General features: G+C 55.1%; 1 protein-coding gene across 3 annotated transcripts; it reads right to left on the bottom strand.

Annotated features, from left to right (window-relative positions):
• Positions 1-48: 48 nt before the first annotated feature.
• Positions 49-10634, bottom strand: MCRS1 (microspherule protein 1). 3 transcript variants are annotated; one of them, XM_057556705.1, is made up of 15 exons: positions 10484-10634; positions 9192-9311; positions 8545-8683; positions 8041-8179; positions 7269-7427; positions 7009-7118; positions 5968-6076; positions 5400-5538; positions 2152-2227; positions 1767-1795; positions 1556-1648; positions 1271-1353; positions 988-1075; positions 613-740; positions 49-490 (listed from the first exon to the last, which is right to left on the bottom strand). In XM_057556705.1, exons 2-15 carry the CDS (start codon positions 9199-9201, stop codon positions 404-406), a joined length of 1389 nt encoding a protein of 462 aa, XP_057412688.1. In that variant the 5' UTR covers positions 9202-9311; positions 10484-10634; the 3' UTR covers positions 49-403. The 3 variants fall into 3 exon arrangements, with proteins under 3 accessions (XP_057412688.1, XP_057412689.1, XP_057412690.1); XM_057556706.1 differs by lacking the exon at positions 10484-10634 and adding an exon at positions 9967-10279; XM_057556707.1 differs by lacking the exons at positions 9192-9311; positions 10484-10634 and adding an exon at positions 8871-9185.
• Between the last annotated feature and the right edge of the window lie 982 nt (positions 10635-11616).

Here is an 11616-nt window from a genome sequence, read left to right as displayed (position 1 = left end):
CACCTGTCCCCACATTTTTTATATTAAAAAAAGAAAAATAAAAGAAACTACTTTGGAACTCAGTGCTTTGTATTTACAAAAGAAAAATAATAAAGGAAAAGTCTGAAGCTAATCAGCTGGAGACATGGAGCAAAGGTGGGAATCTGGGGGAAAGGGTAGGGGGCCTCTGCAGAGAGAGAAAGGGAGGGGCTCTGGCACTAAGGCAGCCTGAGGGTCCCAGCCTGAGGGTCCCTTTCCCAGGGCCAGCCCCGCCCTCCCGCAGAGGCTCAGATCAAGGGGCCAGGAGCTGAGTCTCCCACAGCCCCCTCTGGTTTTTCCAGGAGCCTGAGTTGCCAGCTCCAGGGGTCTGGGAGGGCAGGGGAAACTGAGGCCAGAGAGAGCCCATGGGTCCTGCTACCACTTCTCACTGTGGCGTGATCTTGGCAGCCTCGGCCCGAATAAGGGCAATGAGGTCCTGGTTGATGAGGAAGACGAATCGCAGGCTGGCAATCTGCGGGCGGGAGAGAAGGGTGGCTAAGGACAGAGGTGAGACTGGGGGCCGGGGCCAGGCCCACACGCTGCCTCACCACACCACGGGGCTCGTCCTGGCCTTTCCACCTCCCCCCAGCTCACCTCCACCACGGAGTTGTTGCTAAGGCGCCATTTGGAGCCACACAGCACAGGTCGTCCATCGATGTAGATGGGCCGCCGGCCCTCATTGGCAATGAAGAAATCACCGTTGTTCTTCAGCTTGATGACACCTATGGGAATAGAGAGGAACAGGGGTATGATGGGATGGGGGGAAGGCCAGAAGAGGGCCTGAAACCCCCACGTACCCTCTGCTTCCTGGGGCCGCTAGAAGGCACCCAGGACTCCCAAGTTAGAGATCTTAAAATGCGAACTCCTCAGCCCCACCCAGTCCCTGAGGTTCCCATGGAGACCTATCCCCAGGGCTGGAGGGCAGCGAGAGGCTGGGAGCAACATCCTCACACTGCTTCCCGCTGGTACCTTGCTTCCGGGAGATCTTCCAGGCCGGACCCTCCAGAGACAGGTCCACGTCAATCTGGTTATCCTTGGTTGCTCTGCCTAGGGTGATCTGGGGAAATGGGGCAGGTGAGGGCTGGAACCTGAGGAATGGGGAGGAGTCCACACAGGCCCGGGAAAGATGAGAAATCAGGGACCAGACATAGAAAGGGCAGTGAGGGGAAGATCGACGGAGATGGGGAACCTAGGAAGGGGGAGGTAGGGGTGGGGACGGGGATGAGGACAGGGAGGGCTGGGCTGGCCTCACCTCTCTCGAGCGCATCAGGTACCGCACCATGCGGCCCCGCAGCACTGCCAGGGTCTGGTTGTCAAAGTCCGGAGAGCTCATGCCTGGGGGAGAGCAGCTCATGTCAGAGAAGAGCCCACTCTTTAGAGCCACAGCATGGAAGGCAGGGAGCCAGGGCAAGATCCACTGAGGGAAAGGAGCTAGAGGTCTGGGAAATGAGGGTGAACCCAGCCAAGCAACTACAGGGGCTCAGGGAGGGGCAAAGGGATTTGGAGCACGACCCTGCTGGTCCCCTGGCCTCCTCACCTGTGATGCTATCTACTAGCACCTGCCACTTATGCAGTTCCTGTTCCAGCTGCCGAATCTCTCGTTTCTGGCGCCGGTCAGCCACTGTCAGCTCTGGGGTGGAGTGGGGTGGTAAGGAAGGACTCTCTGAGGTCACCAGCACCTTGTACTGTTTCTCTCTGTTCCAGCAGGAGCTCCCACCCCCTCACTGTCCCCACCAAGGCACACTCACCATGTTCTAGGACTTCATCTCGCATGTCCCTGGGGGGCGAGAAGAGAAGGATGAACCAGGCTCCAATTTGAGCTCACCTGCCATCACCATTAGGTGCTACTGGGCTCAGCAGGATCCCTCAGTCCCTCAGTCCAGTGGCCCCGTGGGCTGTTCCTCTGGCCTTAGCCTAGCTTCCCTCTCTAGGGTGGGGGTAAGGTACAACGGGGCAGGAGGGACGGAGAGGGCGCTTAGCAGGGAGACCAACAGCTACAACTGGAGCTCCAGGCCGAGTCTGGGCTGGGCTCCGTTCCCTGCAGCAGGAGAGGCAGGGCCGGGCAGCACAGGGAGCTCTGTCCTGGGGAGACACTCAGCTCTCTGTGCCCTGCCTGTGGCCCCAGCCACTCACTTGAGCTTACTGTCATCAATCAAGTCCTCTGCGTCGGAGAAATTCAGCACTTGGTCCCCCTTGGGCAGCGGCTGCACTGAACGAAGGAGAGAGGGAGGGTCAGCGCCAATGCTCCTACTCAACCACAAGCTGCTGAGCAGACAAATGAACTAAGAGGACAAACTGTAAAGACAGCCCATGGGGACGGTCTCGTACTGAAATCAACAAAAGTTAACCTGATACAGGTAATAGCATGCATGCAGATCAGACTGCACGCTACTTTGGCACAAAGCATTCCTGGGGTTAGCTGAGGGGAAGAGGTGGTTCTAGAAAGGGAAGGGAATTAAAATTGACCTTTGGGGCTTCCCTGGTGGCGCAGTAGTTAAGAGTCCGCCGGCCAACGCAGGGGACACGGGTTTGAATCCTGGTCCGGGAAGATCCCACATGCCGCGGAGCAACTAAGCCCGTGCGTCACAACTACTGAGCCTGCACTCTAGAGCCCGCGCTCCACAACTACTGAAGCCCATGTGCTACAACTACTGAAGCCCATGCGCCTAGAGCCCATGCTCTGCAACAAGAGAAGCCACTGCAATGAGAAGCTCGTGCACTGCAACGAAGAGTAGTCCCCGCTCGCCGCAACTAGAGAAAGCCCGTGTGCAGCAACAAAGACCCAATGCAGCCAAAAATAAATAAAAATAAATTTAAAAAAAAAAAGTTGACCTTTGCATGGTCTTTTCAGTATGCGAAGAGTTCTCACTTACAAAGCCTTGAACTACGTAGGGAAGACATTACTATTAGCTGCACGTTACAGATGAGGAAACAGATACAGGAGGGTTAAACTATGTGACTAGTTCAGGACACAGCTAGGAATCAAGGCCTGCTTTCCTGATTCCAAATCCAAACTGCCTCTTCTACCACATCACATGCTCCCAAACATTTTCTGCCACATTCGGCAAGGGGCTGAGAGGCACATGCCAGTCAAGTCTCACTCAGGATGTATCAGAAGGGAGCCTTAAGCCAGTGTTTTCAAACTGTGGGTCATGACACGTTAACAGGTCATGAAATTCACTTTTTTCCAAAAAAAAAAAAAAAAGAAAGGGAATGCAGTAATATCAGAATCCATCAGATGCATTCAGGATAAATATTGTTTCATGCAAGTTTTTCAGTTCTTTTCTAGTCAAAATGTAAAAGCGATTGGGGTCCCCAAATCTGAGAACTCCTGCCTTAGTGTCAGTTGTTCCCAGGACTGCAGCGTCTGCTCAGCAGCTGCTCTGACTAGCTAGTGAGACTGCTGGTTGAGGAGTCTGACAACCCCTGAGGTGTCATCACTGCCAGGGATGCTGCATAGGGGCCACAGATGCTCCACCACCACCACCCTCCACCTTAGTTCAGACTGTGGGGAGACGGGGTTGGGGCAGTCACCTCACCAGAGCTGCCTGAATCCTACCAACCTAATATTCAGCTGACTTGATAGGTAAGCAGTGTATACTCCCTGTTCCTAGGGACTCCAAGCATGAAATAGCAAAGGAGAAGTCAAATATCCACATAAGACGACTCCTGAAGAGAAAAATTATACCTTTACGTTAACAAATATACACAATAGGGGCTTCCCTGGTGGCGCAGTGGTTAAGAACCCGCCTGCCAATGCAGGGGACACGGGTTCAAGCCCTGGTCCGGGAAGATACCACATGCTGCGGAGCAATTAAGCCCGGGCACCACAGCTACTGAAGCCCGCGCGCCTACAGCCCGTGCTCCACAACAAGAAAAGCCACCGCAACGAGAAGCCCGCACTCCGCAACGGAGAGTAGCCCCCGCTTGCCACAACTAGAGAAAGCCCGTGCGCAGCAACGAAGACCCAATGCAGCCAAAAATAAAATAAACTTATTAAAAACAAACAAAAAACCAAATATACACAAGGCAACTTTTAAAATAGTGACAAAGGAGCTAGCTACAGCAGTAAAAATAAACTTTATCCAGTGTCTGTTCTCTCTGTGGGAGGTCAGTGATAGCTGAGCCTGAGGAAGCAGCAGAGATCTGGAATAAAGTGGGCTGCCCACTGGGCACTAAATTCAGAGATCCTCAGGAAGGAAAGATGGGGCCTCCCCTGACAAGATTTCCTAAAATCCTCTGGTAGGGGCTTCCCTGGTGGCGCAGTGGTTGAGAATCTGCCTGCCAATGCAGGGGACAGGGGTTCGAGCCCTGGTCTGGGAAGATCCCACATGCCACGGAGCGACTGGGCCCATGAGCCACAATTACTGAGCCTGCGCGTCTGGAGCCTGTGCTCCGCAACAAGAGAGGCCGCGATAGTGAGAAGCCCGTGCACCGTGATGAAGAGTGGCCCCCACTTGCCACAACTAGAGAAAGCCCTCGCACAGAAACGAAGACCCAACAACCATAAATAAATAAATTAATTAATTAATTTAAAAAATAATAAAATCCTCTGGTAGGAATCTTTTATTATCCAGAAGCTGCAGGACCTAGTGAGTAAGGTGACAGGCAGAACTGAAGCTTCATTTTCAGAACAGTATGAACAACTACATAGTAGCCAACATGCAATAATCTTTAGGAAGTAAAAGTAAAGTGTGCTTGGACTATGGAAGTCTGACTCTGAAACCCAAATCTAACTGAAGAGCTTCCTGCAGTTTAATCAGACTGCTTTCCTAATATCTGTTATTAGGAGAGTGAGAGTTTTGCTGGTGAGGGAAGAAAGGAAGCTTTCTGGCCCTAGGGAAAGGAGAAAGACAGGCGGCCTGGGTTAAAGTCCCTGCAGGGATTTGGGAATGGCCTGATGGCAGCCCCACAGCACAAATGCTTGGTGGAAGGAGAGGCAGTGAGAAGGAGTGTGGAGAGAGGGAAGGGGCAGAAAGCCTTAGAGAAAGTGGGTGGGAAAGGGGGAAGGGTGAGCGGTGAAGGGACTTTCACATTTTACTCATGTTTGAATGTTACTTGTGAAGAATGTACTATTATTTATGTAATGGTAAAACATGTCAAAAAACACAAAAAAGTCAAGAAGTGGGAGATAACTCTGCCATTTAGTTCTTTTGTTCAGGATTCTAGGCAATTTTGGCTACCCTCACCATGATCCTGAAGACCATTCCAGCCACTTTCTCTCCCTCTGGAAGGAAGTGGTTTTTGCTGCAAAGAGAGGTGAACAAGACACTGGGGGCCACGGAGGGATTTGTTACAGGGCACCTGAGGGGAGCTGTGTCCAGCCCCCTTCACACTCACATACACGCACCCTCACTCTGCCAGTTCCTGGGCCCAGTTACCTGTCTGGTCCTCCAACAGGTAATACTGCTTCATGAGCTGCCAATGGGCCTGCAGAGCCTTGGCAGTACGGGCCAGGTAGAAGGCATCAGGGTGTCTGTGCAGCAAGTCCTGGAAGGTCTCCAAGGTAGGCTGGCTGGTCTGGAGGGCAAGAAGCACACTCTGGGCATCTGGGTTTCCCTGCTCCTGTCTCTGCCATACCATCCATGCCCCCTGTCCCAGTCCCCAGCAGGAGCTGGAAAAAGCGATAGCTACTGCCGCCCAGGAAGCCAGGCTTGGCTCTCCCTGAGGACCCGGTCCACAAAGGCCTTGCAGGTGTACATGCGTCTCCAAGCAGTGGAGCCTCCCCGCAGTCAGTTTTCCAGGTTAGCCGGCTCCCGCCCTGCCCCTCAGCATTACCAGCCCTCAGCCTTACCGATCCCACTTTGCTCAGCAGCTGCTCTTCAGCCTTGCTAAACAGGGCCTTGCTCGTGTACATGCGTCTCCAAGCAGTGGAGCCTCCCCGCAGTCAGTTTTCCAGGTTAGCCGGCTCCCGCCCTGCCCCTCAGCATTACCAGCCCTCAGCCTTACCGATCCCACTTTGCTCAGCAGCTGCTCTTCAGCCTTGCTAAACAGGGCCTTGCTCTGGATGGCGGCAATAGCCTCTGGGTGCAGCTGTCTCATGGCCTGGCAGGCCAGCCTGGGCAGGAGGGAGATAGATGGCAGGGCAGGGTTGAAGGAAGGGTGTCAAGCAATCTGGGGTTCCTACTTCTCCAAAGCCTGCAGGCCTTTGAGATCCAGAACTCAAAGATCCAGGCCCTCAACAGGAAGAGCCCAAGGCTTAGCACAGGACCTGTGACCTCGTGCATCTGCCGAAAACATTAACAGGCAACTCAGAAAACTCAGGTTCCTGTGTTCAACCCCGTGAAGAGGCTCAAGGGCACAGCCGCCTACAGGCCAGTCCGGAGGGAGATCCTGAGACCGGCTGCTGCTCCTGCCCCAAGAACTTTCTCCTTACTTGGCCAAAGCTGCCACCCACTAGCCACCTCCTCTTTCCCGAGCTGTGCCCTGCCCATTTCCTGGTATGTCAGGGCTGTGGCTATAGCTTAAGTGGTGACAGGGGCTGTGGAGTAGAAGATGGGTGTTAAGCATTCGACCAAATTCTGATGATGTCAAACGAAGTGACTGAGGAGGAAGAGTGTGTGTTGTGTGTGTGCATAGGTGTATTTGGACTGTTGGAGCTGGAAGAGGCCCTGGTGTTCTTCTGTTCCAACTCCTTCTTCTGGAGGAAGAAACTGTGGGAGGTCAGTGTGGGAAGGCTGGGAGGTGACCGCCCCAAACCACAATGCACACGGTGGTAGAACAGGGCTCCTGGCACTCATGTAGTGTTTTCTCTCATGCTACTTCCTTGGCTTCCAGGTCCTTGCTCCTGACATCCAGCCTGGATTAGCAGGGTTGGTAGCAGGAAGCAGCTTCCCCCTGAAGCCTGGCAGGTCTTCAGTATCATCTCAGAAGATACAAGGCCCCAGGGAGCCCTGCCTCCCAGGCCCCTCCCCTGTACAATTCTTTCTGTTCAGGAGCCAAATTCTGGTGTCCCCAGTACCACGCCGCTTCTGGGGCCAGCCCACTCACTTGGAGATGACAGGATCGTACAGCAGGGCGTACCAGCGCTCCTGGACTTCCCTCAGGGTGAAGCGGCAGCTGAACTTCACGCCCAGGTGGACAGATGTCAGGTCATTGGTCTGCAAGGCCCCAGAGTGGTTTGCTCCAGCCTTAGAGCTGGGAGGAACCCTCCCGTGCCACCTACAGGACACTGCCGGGCTAGATGGGGGGCTGGGAACTGGAGGCTGCAGGGAGAAGGCGAACACAACCCCTGTGGTGGGAAGCACTACCTGCAACACGGCATTGATGAGCAGGAGGTCGTCCGCAGGCTTCCAGCGGCCCAGATCCTTGGTCACCTGGAGTGGCTGTTTGCTCTTCTTCACACGTTTCGTGAGTCCAGGGGCTGGGGCTGGGCTGGGCGGCACAGGGGTGCTGGGGGCCTTGGACACCTGGGCAGAAGGCAGGAGCAGAGTGAGCTCATCAGGGCAGCTAGGGCTTCAGGCCTAGAGCTTCGCACACTGTGTGGCAGCTCCAGCCCCACCCAATAACAAACCACAGGCAGGGGGCTCAGCTTCCTAGTGCCCCTCCCTCCCCTTTCCCGCCCCCATCAAAGTACTTCTACACAGTCCTTGACCATATGGGGTCTTCTTTTTGCTGGTGGCGCCCCCCAACCCCAGCATGGAGGGTGGGTGGGGAGGATACCAGGAAAACACTCTTGCTGGTACAGCGTCTGGGGCCAGAGCAATGCCACCTGGGGGTTATTTTTACAGCCAGCAATGCTCGGAACAGGCTGTCTGCTCCCAGAATAGATGCACACTCTATGCCTCCTACACAGAATGTGATACAGGATGCACTGACAGGGTGGTGATGGGTGCAGCAAGAAAAGCGGAGTAGCGAGGGATGGGCTCCCAGGAGGGAGGCATCTGAGGTGGGCCGGGGCAGCTTGATCCTCTCATAAGCCTCCTCTGCAGGGCTCTTGCCAGCTGGCAAAGGTTGTGGGGAAACACAAAATCTGGCACTGGCCCCCACCCCTCTCCATTCCCCACGTCTCCCAATCCTCACCTTCTTCTTCTCACTGGAGGAGGGTTCACTCCCCGAACAGCGCCCTGGTTCCACCCCACTGGCCCCCTTCGCCCGGGTAGAGGACTTAGCCAGGCTGCTCTCCACCAGCTCATCGTCAAACTTTTTTCTCTTGATGAACCTGAGAAGAGTCCTACCCAGTGAGCGCTCTGTGCCCCATCCCCAGTACCCACTCACACACACCCAGCTCCTAAAGTAGAGCAGGTTCCCAGCAGGCAGGATGCTAACTGCTCTGGCTCAGTGGGTGGGGCATGGAACTGCTATGCTCCACCCCTGAGATGACAGCATACTGCACCACAAAGATTTCCTGTCCAAGACCTAAGATCTCCCTCCCTTGCTCTCAGTCTCATAGGGAGGGACTTAGTAGGGACAGGAAAAGCACAAGGGTCTGCCAACAGTTGGGCCCCAGAGGGGCTCAGGGAGCCATTCCCAACAGGGGTGAAAGCATGCAGCAGTCTTAGTCTCTGGCCCTTCAAACCCTAGTACCTGGAGGAGCTTCTTCGTTTAGGGATGGTGCCCAAAGCCTGTGAGGAGGCCCGCTTCTGCCCTGCCAGTGACTCCTCATCCTCTGAGCGGCTGGCAGTGCCTGATGCCATCAGGGATGAATCTAGCAGCCCCTGAGAATCTAGAAAAAGAGAAGTGGTGAACCCAGGCCTCCTAAATGCCTAGCAGAGCCCTGAGCCTCTGCACATGGGACCCCTCCTCAGCCCCCCTTCCCCTACCAGCCCTCTTGGTCCCTCCCCTGCTTCCTTGACACTTGAAGTTTTAAGGTGGGAGTTCCTTGGCCATCCAGATCCCATCTGGGCCCAGACCTTCCACGCTGGGCAGTTCTCCCGGTGCCACGTGTCATGTCGTGCAGCACATGGTGCTCAGGTCAGACTGGTGATGCCGACACACCGGGCTCTGGGCATAACTGCTCCCTCTGCCATCAAAATGCAGCCATGCCAAAGAGCGTCAGCTCAACAGCAAGTCAGTCAATTGTGGCCTCTGCCGAGAGGTACGTGGGTGGTGCTGGCCCAGGGGGAGGTGGCAATGCCCAGCCAGGACCGAAAGACACACGTGCCAGGCACGGGCTGGAATCAGCAGATGCTTGGCGCCTGAGCGTTTGGGGAGCTGGCCCGGCCTCATACTACCTTTGTCCATCCTCTCACAATCCCAAAGCCACTGGTTCCAAACCACAGGGCTAGAAGGAAGGGTCGCACAGGTTCATCCAAGGATTCTGACCAGGTGAGCTTAGAGGCTGAGAAGAGATTCTGCAAAGGAGAAATGAGGCTCCCTGAGGCTCAGGTTTCGAACTGGCCAGCCTCACCTCCTTATACTGGAACAGGTCCCCAGGATCCCATAAGCTAGGGGAAACACCAGGAGAAGAGACACAATATATTCTGCCAATATGACCCTGATAAACCAGTAGCCTTTCGAAGGTCACCGACATCTCTGAGACAGTGATAAAAGCTATGGACCCTAGAAAAATGTACACATTTTAGGAGGTTCACAAACCACTCTAATTCTACTCATAGCCCCTAGATTAAGGGCCTTGACTATAAACTAGCAAGAAACAAGGGATTCTTGGCTCACTTTTTCTTTGTCAGCTGCTCATTCAGCTCCCCTCCCAGCCCAAAGCAGGGAAAAGGAAACGGAGATTGAACTCCAACCAGTCCATCTCACTTTTTTTCATCTGAAGCTCTGGCTGAAGATTTAGTGGGTGGTACCTCGTGGAAGCTAGAAAACGCGGCTTGGGAACTGAGCAAATATCAACCGCCCTGGGGGGGCCCTCGCCTAATTCCGGAGAACTCAGGTATTAGGGACTCTGCGGAGCGCGCCGCTTCGGAGAGTCCCGCCCCTTCTGACCAGGGCGTCTCTCCGCGCAGCGTTCCAGCCCTGCCCCCAGGTGCGCTCCTCGCGCCGTACCATTTGATACGGCTGGGAATCTTGCCACCTGGGGAGAGGGTGAAGGGCCCGATTCCGCGGGTAGACTGAGGCAGGGTCAGCGCCCCCTGCCTTCTCCGGCCCTCCGCCCCTCGTTCTCCCCGCAAGGGCACACCCACAGTAGGGGATTAGTCCAGGTCTGTTTCAGGGGCTCGGGATAGGAGTGGTGACGAAGTCAGCCCTGCAACTCAAAAGCAAAGCACCGAGTGAACCCCGATGCCCTCGCAGCCTTGGTTTAAGCCCCACGGGCCGGTGGCGGGGAAAGGGAGTCAACTCCCAGACCAATTCTCACCCCACCTTCGGCATGCCACCTTTGCGCATGCGTAACTTCTCGGACCAGATTCTGGCCCGGTCCGGCCCACGCATGCGCAGATTTTCGGGGCGCTCCCGGGGCGGGGCCCCAAACCTGGCGGGGTGTCGTCCCCGGCGGCACTCTGGGGAACTCCATTTCTCCCCCAACTCTGCTCAGAACACTCAGAGGCGAACCGCGAGGTCTCACCATTCCTAGGCTGCCAGCTCCAACAATTTCTCCGCGGCGACTGCAGCAGCCGCAGGGCCAAAGCCGGCTTCCGTGAGGCCCGTCTACTTCCGGGTCTACAAACTAAGGGCTGCGCAACCCCTTCCGGTTCGCCCGGGTAACGTGGGCAAGGGGGCGTGGCCGTGGTAGCGAAGGTGTCGCTGTTTTGTTAACAGCCGAAATTAAAGGCTTTCCCAATTGGGACAACATATAGGGAGGCATCAGGGATTATAGGATCCAGGTTGGTGGAAGTGATTAAAGGGAAAGGCGAGACTTGGGGCGGGATAGCCTGAGTAGCGAGATGAGGCAACGCTGGAAGGGGCGGGCCCGAGGGTGGGGCCGGGCGGCTGACTAGATTTCGGCTTCCGAATCTTGCAGCCTCCTGAGACATCTAGGACTCTTTGATAGTTTCTCAGGACCAATTATGGATTGTTTGATTCCACCAAAGGTTTTAGAGAAACTACTCTGTGGCGGGCGCTGTGCTAGGCACAATACGGGGAGATGATGTTGAGCTCCCTCCAGCCGGAGAGATGCATATAGAAGGGGCACGGAGGTTGATGTCTAAGGAACGGAGGGAGGGTTGTAGGCCGCGGTTCTAGAAGGTAGAGGCCCTGGGAGAAGGAGTGCCCTTCCCATCAGCCCGACCCCACCTGGATTGCTGGAGGCAGCTGTGGGCCCCGGGAGGTAAGACGACCAAAGGAAGCACCTTCAGAGGAGAGTGCCCTGGAGATGGGAGGACAAAACTACAGGAAAAGTTGGGAGTTTGGGGCTGTGAGAGCTGTCTTGAGAAACCAGAAAGACTGTTCTCTAAAAGAGGGTTTCTATTTGTTTTATGCTTCCTTGGAGGGGCACAAAAGGGTAATAGCCTTAGAGAAACACACTGTGGCTCAGAATAAGAAAGATACAATTCCAAAGCTGTCCAGCAGCTAGGGTGGTCCCCTCAGTGGAGGTGGCAAGCACACATCACCTGGACATTGCCAGCGATTCAAGTGTCAGATGGGAGGCTAGCCCTTCTGGGCCTGACAGTGTATGATAGCCTTCTGCTTTAAGAGTCCCCTGTTCATTTGTGATCTTGCTTAATGAGTATTAACCTATTTTATTTCCCCTGAAAGACT

The sequence above is a fragment of the Balaenoptera acutorostrata genome, chromosome 11 (assembly GCF_949987535.1).
Source record: "Balaenoptera acutorostrata chromosome 11, mBalAcu1.1, whole genome shotgun sequence".
NCBI lineage: Eukaryota > Metazoa > Chordata > Mammalia > Artiodactyla > Balaenopteridae > Balaenoptera > Balaenoptera acutorostrata.
This window is presented reverse-complemented; position numbering and strand designations above follow the sequence as displayed.

Excerpts from the sequence above, each read along its gene's own strand:
- MCRS1 (XM_057556705.1), bottom strand. Across the intron at positions 8,180-8,544 it reads AAACGAAGAAGCTCCTCCAG|GTTCATCAAGAGAAAAAAGT; the intron begins GTACTAGGGTTT and ends GACTCTTCTCAG. Across the intron at positions 5,539-5,967 it reads TGCTGAGCAAAGTGGGATCG|ACCAGCCAGCCTACCTTGGA; the intron begins GTAAGGCTGAGG and ends CTTGCCCTCCAG.